At 37.9% G+C, this 26,491-nt stretch overlaps 1 protein-coding gene across 2 annotated transcripts in view; it reads left to right on the top strand.

The window, feature by feature from the left end:
• DENND1B (DENN domain containing 1B) overlaps nt 1–26,491 on the top strand; it is a 234,296-nt gene that overhangs the window by 68,830 nt on the left and 138,975 nt on the right. For both annotated transcript variants that reach the window (XM_058668968.1, XM_058668967.1), the window contains exons 4-5: nt 18,593–18,642; nt 20,490–20,609. In XM_058668968.1, the coding sequence (XP_058524951.1) occupies nt 18,593–18,642; nt 20,490–20,609 (170 nt within the window). The remainder of the gene's footprint in view (nt 1–18,592; nt 18,643–20,489; nt 20,610–26,491) is intronic.

Here is a 26,491-nt window from a genome sequence, read left to right as displayed (position 1 = left end):
TTTTTAGGGTTTTGATGAACATGTAACACTTGTGCACTTCTATAAGATTCAGTATAGTAATTTCAGTGTATATATGCAGTGTAAGTTGATCAAATCAGGAAAATTTTAAAGGCATAACACTATAGATCAATGTTTCTATAATTATTTTAAGTAATATACTAAAATTGACCTTTTCAAAACAGACCGAGTTTCAAAAATTAATTTCATTATGTATACAATATTTTGACTGGTTGTCATAGTGAATACTCTATTTAAAATGAATTACTTCCTAGTCTACATGAAATTGTACCACAAAATTCAAAAATTCAAAAAAAAAAGAATTACTTTCTGTGACTTATTGAACACAAATACACAGTTACTTATTCACATGTGTTTTCCAGATAAGTGTTAATATTACAGCTTATCTTGATAAAAGAGTCCTAGTTGGTGACATGCAGTTTTACCCTAGGCTTATTTGAATTAAATGAAACAACAATGCAGTCTAGTTGTCATGCTTGCACTATGCAGATCTGGGTTGGCTTTAACTAGCTTTGACGTGACTGGGTTTTATGCTCGCCTCTGGCTGCTGATTGCAGCTTCCTTCTGAGAAAACACTGGTGGTGAAGACCCTAGTAAGTGACTTCCTGCCACTTATGCAGGAGACCTGAGTAGGATTCCTTGCCTGCAGGTTCAGCCTGCCCCAGTCCTGGCTACCGAGAAGCAGTGTGGGGAGTGCCAATGCATCTCTCTATTTAATATCCATCTCTATTTTGAAGGAATGAATGGCTAGATAGACCAGTAAATAAAATTTAGAAGGCAAAAGAAAGGTTGTTCCTTGACTCTAAGTTTTGGATGAACACTAGGAGAAGGTGAGCCTGAGAGTATACAGGTACGGTTTTGAGAGGAGGATTATCTTTGAGGTAGAATGATGTTTTCAATTTTGGATATGTTAGGTGTTCTGTGAGAATATCTTGTAAGTGATACACCAGGAAACCTCCAGTTGCAGTTGAGAAGAGGATGGTGATGTGGTAAATAATTCTGTAAGTGAAATTCAGCGTACCAAGGCAATAGTTAGAGATAAAAAAGAGTGCAGGAGTACTTAAGTTTTTGTGCAAATTTACCTATTCTTTAAATCTGTAAGGAGAAGTATAATTTGGTAATCAGACCCTGTGACTTTTATGAATATTTTGGTTTGTGGGATATAGACAATACATGTGGCTCCCTCCCTTAGATTTTTACAGATGTTAGCTTGCCAGCAAGGATCATTTATTATGTTTTACATTACAAATCACAAGAGTTTAAAAAGTTTTTACATGACCACATGTGGATTTAAAGCAGGAAAAATGTGTACTTATGGGATATGTAATGTTAAGGAGGATTAATACTATCGAAAGAACCTAACAGCAGTGAAGGCCAAATATAAATTAATCGCTAGAACTTCTCCAAATAGTTGCTTATTTAGTATAGCCAGAATTGGAGCTTGTATAGCTAGTATGGAGCTTGATAATGAAGCTGTGTGAATGTAGTTGAGGTCAAATTATACATAGCTATGCATATGTAGGAAATTCATAATCATAAATGGTTCATAGGCAGCAGGTCTTCAAACCCCACCTATCTTTAAATATTAGGAAGGAATTTTAGGTTCTTTGGATAGGAGGGAAAAAAGGCTGAGACATGGAGATTAGGTTGAAGATTGTTGCAATTGTGTAAGAGAACTGTTGAAAGCCTTAATTAGAAAGAAGGTCAAAGAGAAAATGAGAAAGGAATGGATCTGAAATTTTTAAAACCCACTTTTAAAAATTTATTTTGTTTAGAGCGTAGAATTACAGGAAGGAAAAAGGAGAGACAGAATCTCGTCTGCTGGTTCACTCCCCACATGGCTGCAGTGGCAAAAGCTGGGCCATTATGAAGTCAGGAGTTTCTTGTGGATCTCCCACTTGGGTTTGGTGCCAATGCAGTTGCTGGGCATTGTGACATAGCAGCTAAAGCCGTCACTAGCTTAAGTCCTGGCTGCTCCGCTTTAGAATGAGCTCCCTGCTAATGTGCTTCGGAAAGCTGCAGAAGACAGAATCAACACACCGGATCCTGAATGCTCTGGGAATTGATACACAGAAGAAAAGTTACATGAAATACTTTACACAGGTGTCGAGTAGTTAAGCTGCACTCTGATCCTGGTATTCTGCTGTGAAGACCTAAGACTGTATTCTCTGTGTTAATTAGATTCCCCAGAGAGAGTTGAGAACTGAGGACAGAACCTTGGAGATGCCCATCAAGGCGTATGAAGAGGGAGGTGTGAACATCCTGGTGGAAATGGCAAAGCCAGAGGAAAACTAGAAAAAACTGGACCCAGACATTCAGACAAGAAAATTTTAAGTGAGATGAGACTGTTCAAAAGCTTTGTTTCCCTCAGACCAAATGACAGAAACTTTTGTTTCTGAATCCCAAGTTTTTATACATAGTAAATACTTATTAATGTTCATAATAACGCAGGTGTTGAATCAATGAGTGAAGTACCTCACTTTGTAGGAAAGTCAACATAGATAAATTATGGAAACAATGCAATCCAAGTGTTGGAAAGTATAAAGGAGGACATTCTAAGTCCTTTCTTATACAACCTTTTCAAGAACACGTAGTCATTTCAGTCTCCCTCAAAAAGCTCCCCTCCTGCTTTTGTTTCAGAATAAATTACATGTAGAAATTAGAGATCTCTGGTGGCTCCTGAAGAATCAAAAGCAAAAATGATTGAGATTTGTTAAATGAAGGTCATACTTCCCAGAACATTTCTAGTGAAACAACTATTTCAGTTCTACTTTTTAGTTGGTGAAAGTTTGAATTGAAGTATAAAGAGTATTAATATAGTTTTACAATTAAATCATTCTTGCTTTTTTAGAATTACTCACTTTACATGTATTTCAAGAAAACAATACAAAGAAGATATAAAAGTTGTGAGATTATCTAAGATTTATTTGTTTTTACTGGAAAGGAAGATATAAAGAGAGGAGGAGAGACAGAAATATCTACCATCTGCTGATTCATTCCCCAAGCAGCTGCAATGGCTGAAGCTGAGCTGATCTGAAGCCAGGAGCCAGGAGTTCTTCAGGTCTCCCGCTGGGGTGCAGGACCCCATGGCTTTGGGCAATCCTCTACTGCTTTCCTAGGCCACAATCCGGGAGTTGGATGGGAAGTGGAGCAGCCATAGCATAAACCAGTACCAATATTGGATCCCGGCTCATACAAGGCGACGATTTAACCTCTAGTCTACCGTGCCGGGTCCCAACTTGTGAGATAATCTATTCAGGAGAATTGTTAGTACCTAACTGAGAAAGTTCATCAAGCAACTGTTTATAGCTCTTGACTTATTGAGTAAAATTGTTCATAGGAGACTCAGGAAATTACGTTTTGTTCTCAAGTTCGTCTCTGCCAAAGCGGACTAGACTAGGAGTGACCAAAATGCATTGCTATTTGGTGAGGGCTGTTTGCTGGCTTTATGTTTGAAAAAAGAGCTAGTGTTCCTCTTTCAGTTTCTCATTGAAAGGCTTCTCCTTTATGAGAAGTAGGAACAAAATTGGCACCTTCACTTATAATCTCAGCAAGAGGCCAAAGATTACATCAGCAGGGAGCATGAACTGAATTCTTATTCCAAGAAGTGGGTATTCTGCAGTGGGTGTGGCAGAATAAGTTTGCAAAATAATACAGCATTTCTGTTTAGAATTTCAAGAAACATTCTCAACACGCTTAGACTTTAAAACATTTAAAACTTAGAGCATGAGTATATTCTTTTTTTTTTGTTTGTTTTTTAAATTTTATTTTAAATTCATTAATTACATTGTATTATGTGACACAGTTTCATAGGTACTGGGATTCGAGTATATTCTTATAAGTGAAAACTCTTGTGTAATTTATGATAACCTCAAAATACAAAATACAAAAAAAAGTTTTAGACACTGAATTATTTGCTTGTTAGCACTTAAATAAGGTTTTTGACTAATTACCAAATATTTAGTTCCTGCTTTTCATTGAAAATGAATAAAATATATAGTAAGCCAGTTTAACAAAGCTTATTGAATAGGATTGCTCATTGTGCATCCATTGGTTCCAGGGTGTTTACTGACCTCAGGGACACCTGACCAGACACCAAGAGATTCCTAGCTAAGAAAATGAAACAGTCTTTCCATGGGCATTGTCATAGCTTGGTTAACCCCTTCCTTCCTGTGTTGCTCTAGTGTTTACTTGTTCTAATGCGATTTCGTTCTTAATGTGACACAGGATTTTGTTTCAGATTTTAAGTAAAATTCTTCAAGAGTAATTGCTTATATTTTGCTCTTCTGTGAGAAAAAAATAAGTGCAAGTTTTTTCATATCTTATTTCAAAGGAAGTATGCAACTGTTTGCATTTTTCCTTTAGGCTTGTTATTCTCAGTAGCAACACTCCTAGATGTAACTAGCATTGTTTTTATATTTTAGTTTGGTGTTTGGTTTATGTTTCAGTTGCAGAGGAAGAGAACCTAGAGCAGAGAGTCACTTGTGTGGCTCCATATTGTTCTCTCTCACACACCTTCACAACCCACCCCTGCATTTTTCAATTCTTTGAATTAAACTTCAGTTCTGAACTATTGATTGTATAGTTTTAACTCTTTGTGTATAGATAGTATCCAGCAAAAGAGGTAAGACAGGCTGTAATTTGTGCATTGGATGATTATATATTATAATCTGAATGAAAACAGAGAGTACATAGAAACAGTCATATGAATGAAGCTATTGGCTGTAGTTTCAATCCAGTCTCCACCACTGGCTGCCCGTGTGACTTTGGACAAGCTGCTTAGCTTTTCTGTGCTTTAATTTTTTATTTTTCATGTATAAGAGGGGCCAATATGATTGTATAAACTAAATGAGATAATATATTTCAAGTACTTCTCTTGTTCCAGAAGAAGGCATTTATTTTATCATGTCTTTATTTAGAAAGATAATAAACACATTTTAAATTCACATTTTCATGTAATGTCTGCCAGGGAAAATTGATTCTGAGGGTGCTAAAGTAATGTCAATTTCATATGAATTTTTCCTTTTCCTTTTTTTTTTTTTTTTTTTTTGACAAGTGATGTTAGGCTTCAGAGGAACCCAAGAGTTGAGTAAGTCCTTTGAGGTATTACAGGTGCATTAGTCATGTCAGTTGTAACAACCAGAATTTTCTGATTCGTGATTAACTTCACTGATGTGGTTGGTGACTCATCACTTGTGATTCTAATACCGGAAGTGGTTGAATACTCTTTCATTACCTAATAATTTGTATCTTTTTTATTACTTTATTTAATCTTCAATTAACATGCTTTTGGAATACTATGTAATATTTGTTACGTATTTTCATTATGCCTTATTAGGACAACCATATCTGTGTCCTCAAATACTCAATCTTTCCTTTTTGGAGAAAGCATTCAGATCCTTTCTTTATTTTAGTTAGAGAAGTATGCAATAACTTACCACCAGCTCTCGTCACACTGTACAATGGAACAAAGATGTTTTTTCTCCTACCTGGAAGTTAGTGCCCACTGCGTAACCTCTCCCTACCTTGACTCTCTCTAGCCTTGTTCAACACCATTTTATTCTGAGCTTCGAAAAAATCAGGTTTTTTAGACTCCACATGTGAGTGACTTCCTTTGAAATGTGTCTTCTGTGCTTGTCTTATGTGATTTAGAGTTATCTCCAGTTACATCTGTGTTGCCAGTGATGGGATTTCTGTTTTGTGTGGATGAACAGTATTCCATTCTGTATTTGTACTGTGTGCTGTGTATTCTTAAACCATCTGTTGATGGGTATCTATGTTGTGTCTGTTTTTTTTTTGTAGGATTACTATTGCAATAAACGTGTGTATACAGATACCTCCACAGCAGACTGATTTTTATTTTCCCACATGATCCATCATTTCCACTCATGGGTGTTCTAGTTTTTAGTTTTTTTGAGGAACCCCCATCCATATTGAGTGTACTGATTTACATTCTAAGCATCATCATTCCGTTTACATCTTCAGGAACACGTTATCTTTTGGCTTTTTGGTAATGTTCTGTTATTGAGTTGAGTTCTTTTTTCTAGTCTGGTAGTAACCACCAGATACATGATTTGCAAACATTTGGCTCCCATTTCCCATTTTCCAGCTAGCCTCTCTACTCTGTTGATTGTACCTTTCAGAGCAGACACTCTTTACTCTTGTGTGAGGAGATGTCATAAGTCTGGCTTTTTTGTTGTTGTTGTTTTTAGCTTTCCTTTCCTGTGGTTTTGGCACTTGATCCAGAAGCATTTGTTGCTTATTAAATGTGCTGAAGTGTTTCACCTATGTTTACTTCTCGTAATCTCAAAAGTTTTAGGTCTTATTTTGAGGTCTTTCTGACCTCAAACTCATTATGATTTATTATGTTTGGTGAGAGACATGAATGGAGTTTTAGTGTTTTACATTTAGTTTTTTGTTTGTTTTAAAGTTTTATTGATATTTATGGGAAAGGCAGGTTTACAGAGAAAGAAAGAGAGACAGAAAGAAAGATCTACGTGCTGTTTCACTCTCCAAATGGCCACTACATCCAGGGCTGAGCTGATCAGAAGCCAGGATCCAGGAGCCTCTCCTAGGTCTCCCAAGCAGATGTAGGGTCCCAAGGCATTGTGCTATATTCTACAGTTTTTCCAGGCCATAAGCATGGAATTAAACAGAAAGTGGAGGAGCCAAGACATGAACCAGCACCTATATGGGATGCTGCTGTTGTAAGTGGAGGATTAGCCAACTGAATAAACATCCTGGCCTGTTTTGCAGCTTGATATCCAGTTTCTCCAGCACCATTTCTTGAAAAGACTGGGTTTTATTCTCTTTGTGATCTTCACGTCATTGTCACTATGTAATTGTAGATTTCTAGATTTATTACTAGGGGATCTATTCTATTGTGTCTATTTTGTGCCTTTACAAGGCTGTTTTGGTTATTGTTGCTTTGCTATATGTTTTGAAGTCAGAGTATGGTGCTTCCAGGTTTCTTTTTGTTCCTTTTCTTTCTTCTTTCTTGCTTTCTTTTAAAATTATTTTTCCCCCAGAGATTATTTTGGCTGTTCAGATAATTTGTGGTTCCAAACAAGTGTTAGGGATTTTTTCTTTCCTAACTCTGAAAAATGTCATTGGAACTTAAGTCTATGGGTGGTTTGAATGATTTAATGATATTGATTCTTCCAGTCCCTGAATATATGGTGTCTTTCCATTTCCAATATATGGTGTTTGTGTTATCTTTAATATGTTTCATCAATGTTTTGCAGTTTTCTTTATAGAGATCTTTTACCTCCCTCACTAAATTTACTTGTAGGAATTTTTCAAAAGAGATTTATTTGTTTTTATTTGAAATGATGTTTAAAGAGAGGAGGTGATACACAAAGAGTGATTTTCCATTTGTTGGTTCATTCCCTGCGTAGCTGGAACAGCCAGAGCCAATCCAGTCTGAAACTACTAACCAGGAGCCTGTTTTGGGTTTCCCACATGGATGCATGGGCCCAAGGACTTGATCCATCTTTCGCTGATTTCCAGTACATAAGCAGGGAGTTGAATTGGAAGTGGAGTGTCTGGGACTGGAACCAGTACCCATATGGAATACCAGCACTGCAAGTGTAAGAGTAGCCTGTTGAGCCACCATGTCACCCTACTTCTAGGAATTTTATAATTTATTTTTATATTTACAAAAAATTGTCATCAATTTGATCTTGATTTTTTTCAGATAATTTGTTCTTGAAACATAAGAATGCTGACTTTTTTTAATATGCTGACTTTATGTGATAGCATCTCAACTCACAGTGAGAAATTGCTGACAGTGACAATTTGACTTCTTCCTCTTCTCCAACTTGCAGTGATTTTATTTCTTTCCTTGCCAACTTGCTCCTGTAAGAACTTCCAGTACTATGTTGAATAAATGTGGTGAAAGTGGGCATTGTAATCTGATCCAGATCTTATTCACAGATAAAATTCTGAGAAACAAACTTACTTCATTCCATTTCTCAATCCCTTCCTTCCTTTCTTTTTTCTTTAATTTTTAAAATGGCACAATTAAATTTTACTTTATAATCACAGGCTTAACACACCACTAAGTATATGTTCAGCAAGTAAAAATGTAGAAAGACATGAAGATGGCGGAATAGGGTAAAGACACGTTTAAACAGATGGAGAAACATTAGCCAGTGTGAAGCAGAGAGGACACATTCCCGGAAACAGAAGAGGACAAAACAACAGCGGAGAGTCACCTGGAGACTGACAGACACAGGAAAGCAGCAGACACAGCGGTATGGTGGTGCAGTGACCGATAACACAGCAGCATTCATCAGGCAGTGATCTGAACTGCACCAGTAGCCGAAACTCCAGCAACAAGGTGGGAAGGCAGATTCACCAGGAGCTCAGGAGCTGAACCCAGACAAAGAACTGCCTGTCCTGCTGGTCTGTTTGATTTGACCAGGAGCAGAGACAGAGCAGCAGGTTCCAGACAGGCAGTACAGGAACAGGGTGGATTTCACAGCTGACTCTACCCCTAGAGCCGAATTGAGTACCATTTTGTCTAGAGAGGCAAAGGCTATGAGACAGGACTGTGTATGCACTGAGCTGTGTGTGAACTCATTTTTGGCTCAGGGAACTGCATCAACGTGGTATCCTACAGGTTCCACCCAAGACAGGTCCAGGTAACCCTTAGTCCTGATGGCCAGCAGATCAAGAACTCTAGTAGCGCTGCATATCAGGTGCCATTTTGTATGGTGTGGAAAAGACTTTAAGATTGCAGGGACAACAGTGAGCTGTGCATGCACTGAGCTGGGAGAGAACTCACTGAACTCAGTGCACTGTGCTGGTACTATAGGGAAATAATACCGATTTTTGCATCCTATGGGCCAAAAAACGTCCGTGTGGCACCCAGACCTAACATCCAATAGGTTCCGGCAAGATCACCACAAGCAACAACCTAGCTGGTGTTATAGGACACCTGGTGTCTCCCTAATCATGGAAACTATGGAACTGTATCAAAATGATAATAATAACAGAAGTAAAAAAATTGGAAAGACATTTCACAGGAATACAGAATATATGTGTAAAGAATAATCAAATCATAAGATGACAGTATCCTTAACACTTTTTTAGTACTCTATATTAACTGCCATGTATCAGAGAAAATGTATGATACTTGTCTTTTGGGAACTGTCTTGTCTCACTAAAAAATAAATGTTTCTAGGTGCATCCATCCAGTTCATCCTAGATACCAGTTTGTAGATTTCTTCTGTAATGTCCTGATCCAATTTTCAAGATACCAGGGTATTGCTTGTTTCCTAGAATGAATTTGGAAGAATTTCTTTTCTATGTTTTGGGATAATTTAAGAAAACTTGGTATTAATTCTTTGTAACATGTTTATTAGAATACAGCAATGCAGCCATCTGGTCCTGGGCTTTTATTTGATGAGAATTTTGTTTAGTTTTGCTTTGGTGATTAAGCTGCAAAACTTTTGGCTTGTGTGCTTAAATGTTAAACTCGTTGCTTGTCTGCTTAAATATTGTATTCATGATTCAATCTTGCTAAGAGATGTGTGAGTTCAGAGATTTGTCTGTCTCTTCTTTGTAAGCTGTTTCTTACTATCTCCCCTTACACCTCAGTTTTCATGATGGTCACCATCTTGTTTCCTCTTCACCTTTCTTTTTCCATATGACTTTTTCCCTAGGTACTTTCATTATTGTCCCCTAGAAAGTACCTTCCTGACTTTATTTTGTTTGTCTTTTAAAATCCCTGGCATTTTCTCTTTTCTCACTTATGTTCTACTTTGATAAATGCATTACATATTTATAGAAGGAATGTATGCTATTTACATATTTCACATTGAGTTTGTAAACATGTGTTAGTACTGATTAGACTTTGTACCTTTGAAAAGTCTTTATGCAAAAATCTATTTTTTATAACTGAATTCCTTTTATAAGTATATAATTAAATTCTTCTAGACAAAGCTTCCAAATAATTCAATGGACAATCAGTTGTGATTTTTTTCAAGGTATAAAAATGGATCTTTGGGGCCCGGCGCCGTGGCCTAGAGGCTTAAGTCCTCACCTTGAACGCCCCGGAATCCCATATGGGTGCCGGTTCTAATCCTGGCAGCTCTACTTCCCATCCAGCTCCCTGCTTGTGGCCTGGGAAAGCAGACGAGAATGTCCCAAAGCTTTGGGACCCTGCACCCGTGTGGGAGACCTGGAAGAGGTTCCTGGTTCCCGGCTTCAGATTGGCGTGCACCGGCCGTTGTGGTCACTTGGGGAGTGAATCACTGGACTGAAGATCTTCCTCTCTGTCTCTCCTCCCCTCTGTATCTGACTTTGTAATAAAATAAGCAAATATTAAAAAAAAGGATCTTTTTTTTTCTGATTTTCACTAGTGTCATTGTGATTATTACAATCTTTTAAAGCTTAGGATAAATAATTAATAATCATGCTATTGCTCCTGGAGTGTAAGAGTCACATAAAGCTGCATTTTTCAGACACTTTGAAGTTTAGAATCCCTGAATTGTTTTCAAAACTATTGCTTCTTCAAAATCTCAGACAAAAGAGACCATAAAAATCTTATCAGGTTTGTAACAAGAGTCCTCTTGTAAGGCAATTTAGGAATAGTTCTGAATTAGGTTCCAGGCAGAATTGGGAATAAAAAGTACAATTACAATTTTGTGGTCTAACGTTAAAATCTCTGTTACACACAACGTAGTTTTCTAAGGTATGTTATGGATGATATTGCATGAATATGGCAACGAGAGCATTACATGTGGTCTAGAGATGAAGAATAAGAGAAATAATGTGGTTCAGAAGTTTGGTGGTGGGGTGTTCCACATGGGAACCAGTACATGTCATGGTTGCCCCACCTCCCGTCCGTCTTCCTGCTTACGGCCTGGAGAGCAGCTGTGGATGGTTCAAGTCCTTGTGGCCTTGTGCCCACATGCGAGACCTGGAGGAACCCATTGTTCTCAGCCCCTGGCTTTGGGTTGCTTTGGCAGGCTGTTGTATTTGAGGGTGTCATCCAGTGGACAGAAGTTATCTATCTCTCCCTTTCTATAAATCTGCCTTTCAAATAAAAATAAAATGAATCTTAGAAAATAGAATATCGGTGGTCTACAAGACTGAGCAAGCATATAAAATAGATTGACAAAAAGCAAAGAAAGATCATTCAAAATTAAATATCATAATTCTATAAAAAGGGTATGTATTTTTTGCTTTTATATTTTATAAACCTTTGAGACTTAGTCTTACAGAAGGAGAGGAAGACACGGAGATCTTCCTTCCGTTGGTTCACTTCTCAAATGGCTACCATACCTTGGGCTGAACCTGAGTGATGCCAGGCGCATGGACCTGAGCCATCCTACATTGCTTGTCCAGCACATCAGTAGGGAGCTGAATAGGCAGGGGAGCAGCTGGGGTTAGTACTAGTACTAACGGGATGCTGGTGTCTCAAGCAGCTGCTTGATGGGCTGGGCCTCAATGCCAGCCTCGCAGGGTATGTTTTCTAAGGGTAGTTTTAATGAAAACTTGGTCAAGACAGTTGAAAGAAAAAACATTGACTTTTAATTTTTTTCTAAATCCTAATTTTAGGGTATAGAAAAATGGAAAAATATTTCCTCTTGTCAAGTTGGCTAATGCCTCAGTTGTGTTGATAACTAGTCTTTATCGAGTAGATTAGTGCATATATAAATAAAAAGGGAAATTTATAAAAAATTCTCCCTTAAGATAAACATGTCTTTTGGCATGACAATTTGAAGATATTTTTAATTTTGTAAAGTGGCTAATATGGTAGTCCAAAGTAGCTTGTTATATTTAATGAGTAATTTAAATATATTGTGAAACAGCATTTGATTTTGTTATATTTTTTGTAACTAGAATCATTTCAATCTATTTAATATTGTTTTATTACATATAGATATTTCTATGTCTGTAAAGTTATAACCTATACAAAATATAAGAAAAATCTTCAAAGGAGGTGGATATGTTATTCCGTATAATGTTTTCTATCGTTTTATATATCAGTAGGTTAACATTTTGACATTAAAACACAGTAAATATTGATTGAACGAATGAATCTCTTCTTCATTGGATTCCTTATGACACTTGAGAGTTACAGGTGGGATGTTCATGCTGGGGATTAAATGTTGGATACAGCATGTAACTTTTATCCTGAGCAATAGTGGGATTTCCATTTTAATTTTTTTTCTGTTTCTTCTGCTTGCTGTGTCATGATACCTTTATATATCAAAAAATTAAGCTTGGGGCTGTCACAGTAGCCTAGTGGCTTAAGTCCTCACCTTGCACGTGCCTGTATGGGCACTGGTTCTAATCCTAGCAGTCCTGTTTCCCATCCAGCTCCCTGCTTGTGCCTGGGAAAGCAGTCAAGGATGGCCCAAAGCCTTGGGACCCTCTACCTGAGTGGGAGACCCGGATGAGGCTTCGGCCATTGTGGGCTCTTGGGGAGTGAATCAATGTATGGGAGATCTTTTTGTCTCTCCTCTCTTTCCTCTCCTGACTTTCCAATAATAATAAAATAAATCTTTTTTTTATAAAAAGTTAAGCTTGTTTCTTAATATACTACTGTAAAATAATTTTGGACAGAGTCGATTGGGAGGAGATGGGGAGTGAGGGGAGGAGGAGGGGAACACTGCTTCTGAATGTGTATCACGGAAAACGGGAGATCTGTTCATCTTATGCAAATTAAATAAAAAACTGAGTAGTTAACGTCAGCGCAGGATGTTGAGAGGGTTTTGTGTGTTTGACACTATGTTAATAATTCTATATGGAGTTTTATTTTATTCTCACTTAATCCTCATAAATTCCCAAATAAATCTTCCTGTAATTTTGTGGCGTACGTGTATTGACTTTTTGCCTCTTTCCAGATGAAGTGTCTTGCAGAGCCAGAATGAGTGTAACTCCAGACACGGTGCATTGAACTCCTTAGATACGTGCTTGTGTGAATTCGTTTGTTTTCTTACGATCGAATATGTCTTCAGAATTCTGAAAATCAGGAATTGGGTGTTCTTTACCCTCGGCAACATCTCGGTACTCTGGAGCCAAGGCAACTGACCAGTGAAACACTGGAAAAAATGAATTCTTTCTAAAACTTGGAAAAGTTATCTTACTTATATTGCTCCTGCTTATCTTTATTTAAATAATTGCTTGTTACTTATTTTAAATATCCCATTATCTGGTATTGCAAATAAAAGTTATAGGCAATGTCCTGTTTTATTTCATATTTCCATTGGCCTGTAAAATGTTATTAGTTAAGACAGAGGTAAATGAGACCAAGAGAAGAGGTGGTAGTCTGAATGATGAGGGAATTTTATGATTATTAAGGTAAAAGTCTTCTTAAAGTGGATTTTTCTTTGCTAGAGAAGAGTAACGCTACTGATGTCCTCGCTTTAAGGCTGGTATTAAGTTAGGAATAAAAATTTAAAGGCAGTTCACAATAGGATTTTTTTTTTTTACCAAAAAACCCCCAGAAACCTGTTTACTTATATATGAACCCATTTGCATGCTTTTTAAATGCTTCCCTCTATTGTCAATTAATGAGAGTCAATACATTATGGCTTTTATTTACAAAGCACACTACCCATCTTGTAAATCTGTAATTTCTGTATTTACTTATTTTGGATGTCACTCTGCACTGCTTCTGATCTACCCTTTGTGCTGGGTTAGGTAACACCAAAGTGATTCATCACCAGTCAGTGACAGACACACACGAAACACAGATCCTAACGTTGCCATTTCTGTGTTCACTCCTTTGCACAGGCAAATGTATTTTCTTCATGGAAGCTATTTAAATCTTCTTACTGATTAAATTTATTTTGACTTTTGACAGAGAATAAGAACTTGATTCATTGTTAAAATTCTTAATGATATTAGAGCCAGAACTCATAGTGATTTTCCCACTTAGAGCAGGGAGAGTAAAAGAGAAATAGTTTCTAACCAAAACAATGCATAGAAACACTTAAGAGTTATTTCCTGGCTCTGGGTTTAAAATAGAGTTACCAAATTTAAAACACTCCTAAAATAAATAAATAAGTAAATAAGATGATGTTTAAAGAGGCTGATTGTATAATCTACCACAGCAGTGCCATCCTTCCATTGAATACGGAGCATCCACAGAGAGGGCAAGAATGCTGGTTCATTCCCCAAATGGTTGCGCAGTAGCCTTGGTCCCAGCTGAAATCCAGAGCTAGAAAACACCCCCACACTGGTCTTCCACAAAGGTGGGATGCACTGTGGACTCGAGCTGTCCTCTGCCCCTCCCGCAGTGCACATTAGCAGGAAGCTAGACTGAAAGTGGACCTGGGACTCAAATTCAGGCACTCTGGATGAGGCAACTTAGTGGTTGTGGGAAATGCCTGCTTCTGTATCTGATTGAATAACTCTAATTGTGCTTCTCTTGAAAATTTAACACATCTGGCATTGTCCGTGAAAGTTTGCTTTCGCCCGGCAACATCTTTGCACAAATCAGATGTTTCAGTTTTGAATTCTGTAACTTTCTTTGGCTAAGCAGTTTCAAACATGTTTCTAAGAATGGATAGTATCAATTGTCATTTATTTACAAAGAAAATACAAAAAATGAACTATCTTTCTAAAAATTCACTGCTTTTGTGAAAATTGTGATTGAAAAGTCACTGTTGTTTCTGAAAATTATTCTGAATAAGATTGTGTTAATGGAATTGTATAATTCCATTATGTTATGTTGCATTTTTTTCAAGAGCATTAGTAAAAAAAATCAGTGTATTTCAAGGTTCTCTTCATATCTGTGTTTCATAGTTATTATAAAGGTGAATGGATTAGAATTCTGACTTTTCCACAAACAAGTGTAAGGTTAAGGTGGAGAGAGGTAACCCTTTTTCTTGGTGGTATTTAGTATTGGAGTGACCTATAGCCTTGTAGCTAATTAGATATGATGAGAAGGTCAGCAGTCATGATAAAAACAGCCTTAGAGACAGAGACATCATCCATAGCTGTTGCATTGCTGCTGTGTCTTCAAGTGATGAGTTGAATGTGGCAGTAATAAAAGTAGCTGAGGGAGAAAGCCAACAGACTCAGCACTGCGGAGCAGAGAGGACCGTAGTCCCTGTGGAGCGTGCTGCATTAAACCTCCCTGAGAGTGTGATTACTTCTTATTTACTTTAAGCCCTCTTAAATAGGTAAAGTGAATCTGATTCCATAGTTACAGGTGCTGCAAACATTGAGGGCTCATGATCAGACATATTTGAGAAACACTTAACAGTGATTCTAATACCTTCCCATCTTCCTTCTAGTTCTTCCCTCTCTCCCATTGAGAAATTTGGGAACAAGATAGTTATGAAATTGAATTAGGAATAAGATAAGTGATTATATATTGGAATCAAGAAAAGGAAAGGGATCTAAATGGCTACCATGTTTTTCAGTTTGGGTAACAGGCTTTTTGGTACTGCCACTCTAGATAATGAATACTAAAAAGGAAAGAACGACTTCAGTTATAAATTTGAAGTGTCTAGGAGCATTCAGAAAGCAATACTAGAAAGCAGTTAGGTGTGTGCAATCCAGGAATTCACAGTAATGTCTAAATTATAGCACCAAAGATGTAATCATTGTAGTCAAAACTAGGGCATAAATAATAGAACAAGACACGAATCCCTAGTTAACGTGTGAGAGGAAATACGGACCTGAGAGAACACTTTGGTTTCACCATGAAACGTTGGAAGAAGTGCTGAGAAGGAAAACTATGGGCACAGAAAGGGGCGTGTCGTCTCAGCTGAGATCTTCAGCAGGAACATTCCCAGACCTTCTTAGTTGCTGGATTTTGGTCGGGATGTAAATTTTACACATTGTGGTATTTTAAAATAATAGAATGTTTTAAAAAAATTGTTTCTGTGCATAATATGTAAATTTTAGTGCAAATTGTTAAACTCATGAAACAAAACATTAATATAGTGCTCTAATGTTAGCAGTATACTCTTGTGTGTTTCATTTCACTGCACTTTAATCGATATATTGATATGGAACCAAATAAAAACCAATGTATAAATTTCATCAGTTCTGTTTTTCAGTCATTAATATGCTGACACATGTGTTTGCAGGGCATAAGCAGAATACATATGATCATTGCTTTCATTGTGTTATTCATCAATCTATTTTATTCTCTTCTGTCATTTGTGGTTTTAATCATTTGAACTGTACTACCAAGTATGTCCTTTTTGTTAAAATAATTCATTTTGTAAAAATAGGAAACCTAAATAATTTTTCTTAGCCAGGAAAATTTAAACAAGCTCAGAAGCCTATGGAAAAAGGAAACCTAAAACTTCTGGATAGTTCTTCTAACCTTACACCTTTCATATAGTCTCCGGACACCAACATACAATTACTTGTATTTGTGTGTGTGTGTGTGTGTATATGCATGTGCCTGTGTGTGGGGGAAAGAGAGAGAGTGGAAGAGAAACATAGGATTGATAGAAATACCAGCCTTTTCTGATAAATGGAGAAGTGTCATTTTAAATTAACACTATTGCTAAAGGGATCCAATAAAGCAATTCACATGCATTTTATTCCTTTTTTTCCACTCTTTTCTTTTTTAACTTCAGTTTAAAAAATAGCACCTGTAATTAAGGAAGAACCCCATGCCCTGGGAGCTAGGTAGGAGTTTAACTATTGATCTGTGCAAACCCAGCTTATACTGTCAGGGGAGAAACAGTCAGCTGCCAGGCTGCTTTGTCACCGGCATAAGCTGAGAGAGGATTTTTTTTTTTGTCTATACTGTTTATACACTAGTCTATAGACCTGCTGGCTGGTTGAATTTTAAAGAGTGCGGAGGTTTAAAGACTTGTCCCCTGAGGGATGCTTCTGCCAGTTGGGAAGCGAGCTGAGGCTGTTTTGCAGAAGTGTGTGCATGTGTGTTGCTAGTGGAAGAGGGAGGGGGAGGGTGTGAAAGATGGAGTAGCTAGGATGCATTCTTCTTAATTTGAGTCTGAAGATTGATGTGAAATATATTACCAATTGGATATATATGTTACCAATTTGGATATATTTTGAGGCAATTGTTGAGTGTTAAAGATATGTTCTTTATTGTTGTGAAGATTATGTGGTCAGTTTTGAAGAATATTTGGATAGTATTCATAGATGTAGTGTATATGATGTTTGGCTTCATTTTAGGCACCACAAGATAAAGATTAAGCAGTGGTCAAATGGAAATGAAAGGTCTTCTTTTAGAATGAATACTTTCCAGCCCCAGTTGTTTATTTCAAGTTTAATGACTCCTTTAATTATGCTCAGTAAAATATTGTCAGTAGTAAACTAGTTAGGTTTTTCCAGATCTGGAGTTTGTGCATGTTCATAGTAAGCGTCTGCCCTAGAGGGTAGAAAATTCTTCACTAGCATGATGCTTCTCTCCCTGCTTCTGTGAGCTCAGGCTTTTGAAGCTTTCTTAGGTGTTATATTGGAATTTTACAAGGTCTTGTTTTTAATTGATTATGTTCTTTATTTTGAAAGTGCAGGAAATTTAATTTTAAAGCACTTAATGCTGTGCTTATATGTAAATATTCAGATACTGATTTCTGTGTATTTTAGCTGTATTTGTAGCAATAGAGGAGATTTTTGGGGAGGATGAATACTACATTAAGATATTTACTGTTATTTCTGTTTAATAGGAAATATAGTCATAAATCTGTGCTCTTATAAACTCACCTAGTTTTGAATCTGTATAAAACTGAACTCTAAAGTTAACCTTTGAATCAGTTAGTATTTATGTTATTTTCTAGGTTTAGCAAAATATTTAAAAACAATTTTCCCAGTGGTTAACGAGTGTTTGCATTTTGTTGCAATTGTTTATTCATGTGGTCTCTGACATGTTTCACAATTATTTTAATATGGTTATAGAGTTACTGAAGTTTCAGAATCAATTGGATTATCTTTTAAGTTGAATTTCATTGTTGACTGTAATATTAGGCAATTCATAAATGTAAGTGGAGAGGCTAGAGGTTGTGGTTTAATTGAAGGTTTTATGTACATCTTTCTGCAAGAGAGTTATTTAAGAAAAAACTTAGTACCAAGTGTTGAAGCATATTTGTAAAAATGTGTTTCTTTAGCTATAGAAAAATCTTCGTTTAAAAGCATTTGACTATAGGACATGCAGTATTTTTATACCTCTCAGTAAATTCATTCTCCTGCCAACTTCATTCCCTTTTCTCTGCCTGCATTTTAATTGAAACAACGTTTATATTTTGGAGCCAGGATCTGTCAGAAGTCCCTTTGGCTAGTCTGTAGTACAAGTAGCAGCAGCCGTGGCTTACCCATATGGTGTGGTGCTTCCTGTAAAATCCATATGGCCTTGTTGAAGGGAATCCCAGCAGGGATGTGAAGGGTGTTAATACCCTTCAGGCCAGGCCGTTCCCTCCTGGGGCTCCTGCGGCATTGTCAGTGCAATCTGCCAAAGCCCAAACGTAATTCCTTTTTAATAATCAATTATTTTAGTCTAGGAACCTGTGCTATTTTTCACAAGAAAAAAAAAACTTTTTCCCTCCTAGACAATGTCTTTAAAAAGTTTTAACTACATCTTTTAAAAATGTTCTAAAGCTTTTCTTTTTATTTGCATTTATAGGAAGTACTACAGACCGTGCCAAAGTTCTGTTTCCCTTTTGACGTTGAAAGGTATAGTATAAGTCATTATTTAAAATAAGCTTCGCTTGTTGCAGTGCACATCATAAAATGATTTATGTGCTTGTAAAAAATGAAATGTATGTACTCTTCATTGCTTATGAGAAAAAGGGCTACAGATTCAAAATTAAATAATATTTGCAAAGAAGTCTTTTAAAATCATTATCTTTTGTTTTATCTTTGGTGGCCATTTAGGAAAATCTGAAAGGGTATTGCAAGTGAGCTGTATCTCTTTTGCTTTAAGCTTCAATTAAATATAGGAAGCATAAGGAAAAAAATATGAATATGTCCTTGATGTGCTTGGAATCATGTCCTTTGAAATCCGATGTATATATCCTGGTTTCTGTCTCACTTCACCCTAATTGAAAAGACCATCTGTGTGATGCAGTAAAACTCATGGCTTGGTGTCTTCCAAGAATAGCTTTATAGAAATAGTGCAATATTGTGGAAGGATAGTGGGAAACCCTCCTAGCAGTTTGATAATCTCATTATGCTTATATTTTACTGAAAAAAAATACTGAATGAACTACTTGTTTGTAGCTGAAATTTAATAGAATATGTAGCCCTTTGAGCATAATAACAAATCATTTATTGTTTTTCATGTAATTTTCACACCCTATTATCAGTTCTCTTAAGATTGTGCTATGAGGAGTTTTTAAAAGAAATTTTATTTTAGAAAAATATTTTGTTAAATATTAGTGAGATTCCAATACTTTCATATTGCTATACTAAAAAACAAAAACTTGCACCTGATGGTTTAATGGATCTTGGTAGGCACTGCTGGTGAACGTGCCCTTCCTGGTTTTACTCCTTCAGGAGAATCAGCTGTGTTCCCTCACACCGTCTGCCATGTTGCAATTTCGCAGTTGATTAGAACAATAAAATAAAGAAAGATAAAGATAAAAATACACAATTATTAGCCTTGTACAATGGAGGGCATATAAATTGTTGCTTTTTTTCTTAGAAGTTCCATGAAGTTTTTAAATAATGATGCTTAGACAGTGTTTGTTAAATATTCATCGTTTGAGATGCAAGGCTTCCTAGCTAAACAGTTTGTAGTTTTGGTACACTGTAATTTCTTTCTTTGTTCAATAACCAAAGCTTTAGTATTTTGGATATCTTGTTTTGGTTGTCTAATGCCAAGATGATAACCAGGAAATGTGTGCATGTATTTTAAAATATAAATATTTAGTCTAATGTTTTGTCTTGCCTCTTATACCTCAGTGTGACACATTGGAGAGTTAAAGATAAGCTAGAATTCTTCAACACTTATCAGTGAGCCACATTTATTGAATACTTTGTATTTGGAAATCTATTCCTTGATATGTTGATAGCCCTCATAGGGAATGCTAAGAAATCAAGAGTATTTTGTGTGGTATTTTATTGGGTGAGAATGTCAACAGAAGAATCAGTTAAACAAAATTGGTGGGGACTGCCATTGGAATCTAGATCAACATGGTTTGCTCTCCAAGCATTTTTAGTGTAATTGAGGCTAGGATCCAAGCACCATGTCCAGCTTATTATTTCTGTAGTTTCATTCGTGGTATTTTGATAGTCTGGAATATTTTATGAGTACTTTTAGTCTAGGAAAACTTGTGGTAAACTGGCTCATGACTTCCTGGTAAGGAATTAGACCCTGAATTGCATAGTGTGTAAGACAGTACAATTTATCATGAGACTCATGATTTAGTTTTAGATTTCATACTTTTGTAGTTTGAGAACATAGTTGTAACTTCAACTAATTGGAAAGATGAAATCAGTGCCATATATATTCGTGGTTTTGTTTTTCTTTAAGAAGATCCTCACACAAGGCTTCATGTGTTTGATGTTCTGCATTTCAGGGTGTCTCAGAATCAGGTCGGACAGCACTTTACCTTTGTACTGACGGACATTGAGAGTAAACAGAGGTTTGGATTCTGCAGGCTCACGTCAGGAGGCAGAATCTGCCTGTGCATCCTTAGGTGAGCATTTATTGAACAAAACCAAAATTGGATGCAAAGTGTATTGGCTCTGTTTCTTTTATTTTTATACATAGGATTCAAGGAAAAAAAAAAAAACTTCCTCATAATTTACTCTCTTCCTTGCTCGTTTTCTCTAAATCAAAATAAATTAATAAAGAGATTTCCTTCCTTTCTCTGTACAGAATCAGTTGGACTTAAAGATTTACCAGTAACATATTGCAAATTTTTTTGAAGGAGCTTATTCTTTTTTTTTTTTTTTTTTTTTTTAGATTTATTCATTTTATTACAGCCAGATATACACAGAGGAGGAGAGACAGAGAGGAAGATTTTCCATCCGATGATTCACTCCCCAAGTGAGCTGCAACGGGCCGATGTGCGCCGATCCGAAGCCGGGAACCTGGAACCTCTTCCAGGTCTCCCACGCAGGTGCAGGGTCCCAATGCATTGGGCCGTCCTCAACTGCTTTCCCAGGCCACAAGCAGGGAGCTGGATGGGAAGTGGAGCTGCCAGGATTAGAACCGGCGCCCATATGGGATCCCGGGGCTTTCAAGGCGAGGACTTTAGCTGCTAGGCCATGCCGCCGGGCCCTGAAGGAGCTTATTCTTTTAAAGATTAATTTTGTAGTTATATTTTTGAACATTAAGTATTAGTGTATGAGTTCAAGTAGCATGAATTTTACACATTAAATTGGATGCGCACAGTTCAATTAAAATACACTCTATCCTTTTCTATTATTGAACCAGAGCTTGAATTTTCCAAAATGAATTCCTTCTTTAAGGCCAAGATTATAGACTGTGATCCTAGGCAGTTAAGTGTTTAGAGATCTTTGGCTTAATAGGTGTTTTTAAAAGTCTAAAACACATTGGTAACCTTATAAAGTTAAGGAAGTTTTATGTAATATTTATATTTCGAATTCTTTTGAGAAATGAAATACCTGGTAATGGGTTCCTGCCCTCTCGAGTAGCTGCAGCAAAGCTAGAAGCTCAAAGCAGGCTTTTAACTCTGCAGTGAGCTGGTGAGTCTCCACAGGGCCTGCCTGCCTCCCTCCATGGCCGACCACTACCTGGCTGAGTAGCTGGCTGAGAGCGGTTCCTGCCCTCAGACATCACATCCCAGGGCCTGGCTGTGCCGGAGAAAAGACTGTAATTATTAACACCCCTGCACTAAGTCTTGAAATCAAACATCCAAATGTATTCCATAAAAATGCTATAAACAAGTAGTGTGGAACACTGGGCAGCTTAGATTCCGTGGAAATTGCTTATAGGAGAAGAGATGCCATTCACTCTATTTATATTTAATGACATATATAATATAATATAATTATAATATATAATAAGCATATAATAATTATATAACTATATAATTATAATAATATAATCTATAATATAATATAAATATAAATAATAATTTATATATTTTGAAGAAAACTTTGATATACAGTTGATATTTTTTGTGTTGCTTTTTTATGCTTTTATGACTCATTTAAGATTTACATTATTTATTCAGAACATTTGTTAGATCTGGAAAACTTGTTTCAGTTTTTATTTGAAAGTGAATGCTTCAGTGCTTTGCAAATGATACTGTGCTAACTTACCTTGTTTCTTTCCTGAGATATACGTCTTCCATCTCAGAAACACTTGTATGTGAAATATATTTTATCCAAAACTAATTTTGCCTTAAAGTTGTGCATGGATTTTTCTAATGTGGAGCGTGTTGATAGGTCAGTGGGTTCAGGGCTGCCAACATGCTGAGTGTTCTTACTGCTGTGCTCAGGCTCACGTCTAAAAGCTACGGCTGTTGCGCCCTGGAGCCCCACATGAAGTATTGAACAAAGGTGGCTCCTGGCAGGGCAGAGAGGGGAAAGGCCCTTTGCCCATCAATCCCAGGGCCAAGTCTGGATTCTCAATGCCCACTGCTGTCTGCAGCATTTTTCTACCTACCTTCAGAGCTAAGGCCCACCATGAGCCCTGCCCGTGGTCCAGCAGGGAGCCTCAAGCTAGCAGTTCCCTGCTCTCATCAGCCACAGGTTGGTGATCACTGTCTGACCACCAACTCCTGCCACCTTTTCCCATGGTCTCCAGTTCATCTCATTCCTCTCAAACTACATCTATTGGCGCTTTTCCCAGGGCCCATTCTGGGTGCTGTTCTGAGGTTCTGGGCAGTAGGCTGGGACTGGTCCCAGATCCAGGACAGCTCCTGTGTGCCCCTTCACTTTTGTAAAGCCAACCCACCCCTCACCAGAATAGTATTAACCCCTGGTGCTTTGTGCCACTGGTCCAGCTGCCTAGGGCTCCTTTTCTATATTAATAAAGAAATGAGTAAAAAAAAATAAATAAATAAAAGCTACGGCTGAGATGGGCGTGTCACTTGAGGTCCTCTATGGGATGATTTGCCCTGATAGGAAACCAAACCTGCATATGTGTTGTTATTTTTACCTATACATTTTGGAAATTTTTCTCTAAAAGCAACTCATACTTTTAGGAGTTTTTGTATAAGTTTCACCTGGATTGATTTCTCAGTTGTTACCAGGCATCTCTGCTCCCACTCTCCCTTTCTCACACCCACCCACACTTGAACAAACCTTTCTGTCTTGTTTTTGTTGGCACATTTGAAACTATACTCAGTTTTCATAATATGTGAATCTTAATTTAGTAATATGCCTCTGAACTGAGTTTCCAATGTTATGTAATATTAGTCTCGAGTTTTTTCTTTGTTTCGAGCTCTTAAAATATTTTGAATACATTGAACCTATTAATAACTAGTAAATATGTGGTGAATGTCTAGAATAGTGTCTGAATTTGCATGTAGAATAAACATTTTTAAAAATTTCTGTTTAAATTTAAAAAAACATAGTTTTTATCGAAATAGTACCATAAATAATTACCTCAAACATTCATTAAGTGGCTGAGAGATTAATATAGAATCCTTATATGCAGTTCACATGTTACTAACTTGTAGGAAACTGACTCTGAAGCAGTTAAGTGGCCAAGTTATTCTTCTGTCTGGTTCTCAAACCTGTACGTGTATAGTAACACCTGGATGTAGTGGAGTCTTTTTTTTTTTTTTCAAATATTACTGGGGCTGGTGCCATGCCTAAAAAGCACTTTTGACTTCAAGTGCTGGCATCTCATATGGGCACTGGTTTGAGTCCCAGCTGCTCCACTTCTCATCCAGCTTCCTGCTTATGACCTGGGAAAACAGTGGAGGATGGCTCAAATTCTTGGGACCCTGCGCCTGTGTGGGAAACCTGGAAGAAGCTCTTGATTATTGGATCCTGGATCTTGGCTTCAAGTCAGCTCAGCTCAGGTAGTGCAGCCATTTGGGAATGAACCCAGTGGATAGAGGATCTTTCTCTCTATATTTCTCCTTCTCCTGAAAACCTGCCTTTGAAGTAAAAATAAATGAATCTTTTTTTTTTTTTAAAGAAAAGATTTTCTTGCTGGTTTGAAAGGCAGATTGACACAGGGAGAGGAGGAGGGGCTGGGTTGGGAAAAGGAAAGTGCAGAGGAAATGGGAGAAGCTAGAAAATATTTATGTTTTAAAATTGTAGTGACATTCCAATTGCTGTCAGCATAGATTGTGTGCTTTGAGAACAGCTGATTTAGAGCATAGGTTTTGAACAAACAGAATTCAGATGTTACAGAATTCAGCAATTCAGAAAGTTGTGGTGGGTAAGTAAATGTTTGTTAGAGCTGTAACTGGTGTTTGACGAATCTTTGCAAATGCTTCAGTTAGAGGAGTGAAAAGAATGCTGATGCTTTGGGTATTGGATTGTCCACTCAGTTTGATGATCTTTCTATTTAGTTATTTTTATTGAAAAAAATTTTATTGCAAAGTGAGATATACAGAGAGAAGGAAAGACAGAGAGGAAGATCTTCCATCTGATAATTCACTCTCCAAGTGACCGCTGCGCCCAGAGCTGCACTGATTCAAAGCCAGAAGCCAGGATCCTATTCCGGGTCTCCCACACGGGTGCAGGGTCCCAGGGCTTTAGCCTGTCCTCAAGTGCTTTCCCAGGTCACAAGCAGAAAGCTGAATGGGAAGCAGGGCTACTGAGTTTAGAACCGGCATCCATATGAGATCCTGGTGCCTGCAAGGCAAGGACTTTAGCCACTAGGCTACCATGCTGGGTCCACTTTCTATTTATTTTTGCAATTATTGAGAAGAATGATGCCATTCTAAATGTGTTAGAAAATCCTAGATGTAGTAGGATGATAAAACTCTACATGTTTTGGCTAATGGTTGAGGTAACTCCACATCCCATGTTGGAGTTACTGAACCATATTCCCAGCTTTGCCTCCTGTTTATAGGCTCTCTGCCGGGGCTGACTCTGAGGACATGGTGGTGGCTCAGGTGACCTGCGTCCTCCCGGGGCTGACTCTGAGGACATGGTGGTGGCTCAGGTGGCCTGCGTCCTCCCAGGGCTTCTCTGAGGACATGGTGGTGGCTCAGGTGACCTGCGTGCTGCCGGGGCTAACTCTGAGAGCATGGTGGTGGCTCAGGTGAGCTACGTCCTCCCAGGGCTGACTCTGAGGTCATGGTATGGCTCAGGTGACCTGCGTCCTCCCAGAGCTGACTCTGAGGACATGGTGGTGGCTCAGGTGACCTGCGTGCTGCCGGGGCTGACTCTGAGGACAGCATGGTGGTGGCTCAGGTGACCTGCGTGCTGCCGGGGCTGACTCTGAGAGCATGGTGGTGGCTCAGGTGGTCTGCGTCCTCCCAGGGCTGACTCTGAGAGCATGGTGGTGGCTCAGGTGGTCTGCGTCCTCCCGGGGCTGACTCTGAGGACATGGTGGTGGCTCAGGTGGTCTGCGTCCTCCCGGGGCTGACTTTGAGAGCATGGTGGTGGCTCAGGTGACCTGCGTGCTGCCGGGGCTGACTCTGAGGACATGGTGGTGCCTCAGGTGGCCTGCGTCCTCCCAGGGCTGACTCTGAGGTCATGGTATGGCTAGGTGACCTGCGTCCTCCCAGGGCTGACTCTGAGAGCATGGTGGTGCCTCAGGTGGTCTGCGTCCTGCCGGCAGTGTTGGGAGACCTGGCTGGAGTTCCTAGCTTCTGTTAGTTGTCTCCACGTATCCCTGGCTATTATGAGCACTGGGGGGATGAACCACTGGGTGGGGATCTTCTCTGTCTCTCAAATAAGTTATAAATATTAAAAATGTATATTGTTGACTTTTAACAAATGACTATAGCAGGGAAATCTTTTATATATCTAATAATGCAAGTTGAACCTGAATGATTGGTGTATTTGAGCATAAACTAATGAAAATTTCTGTTTGGTGACAAATATGTAAAGAAAATTTAGAAGAAGAAAATAAGCTGCCAGGAATATATTTATTGGCACTGTAACAGTGGGTTAATATCCAAATACATAATAATCACTACAAGTTCATTCCAAAAGCTATAGAAAAAATAAGCTTAGCATCTGAGTAACGTACTCATAGGCAAGCGGTGGGAATGATGGGTGGTGTTCGTACCCTCACCAGAGGTAAATGGAATGAGAATCTCAAGATTGACAGAAATGAAAATGTCTTTTTAACACCACGAGGAGAAGGGCACAGCATTGACTACCGAAGGGCTGTGAGAAGACCTCACGTTTCAAAGAGAAATCTGATACCTGTTCGATTTTAGAAATTTCATATTCCTTGATTCCATATTTTCAGATCCTGGTATACTACCAAGACAAAGCAGAAGAATGTGAGCGAAGTGACTTGTTTTTACCTGGTGTATAGTCGGAAAAAAAATTAAGTAGCTAGAAATAGTCATTCCACAAAACATATGTTCCTCACAACATCATCTTTTATGCAATAAATATAAACAATTGTACCTATCAGCTAACAAACTGAGGCGTAAGTTAAGGAAACGAGAACATGCATATCTCT

Source organism: Ochotona princeps, chromosome 10 (assembly GCF_030435755.1).
Source record: "Ochotona princeps isolate mOchPri1 chromosome 10, mOchPri1.hap1, whole genome shotgun sequence".
Classification (NCBI taxonomy): domain Eukaryota; kingdom Metazoa; phylum Chordata; class Mammalia; order Lagomorpha; family Ochotonidae; genus Ochotona; species Ochotona princeps.
The sequence above is the reverse complement of the archived record's forward strand: the minus strand, read 5'-3'. Positions and strand labels throughout refer to the sequence as shown.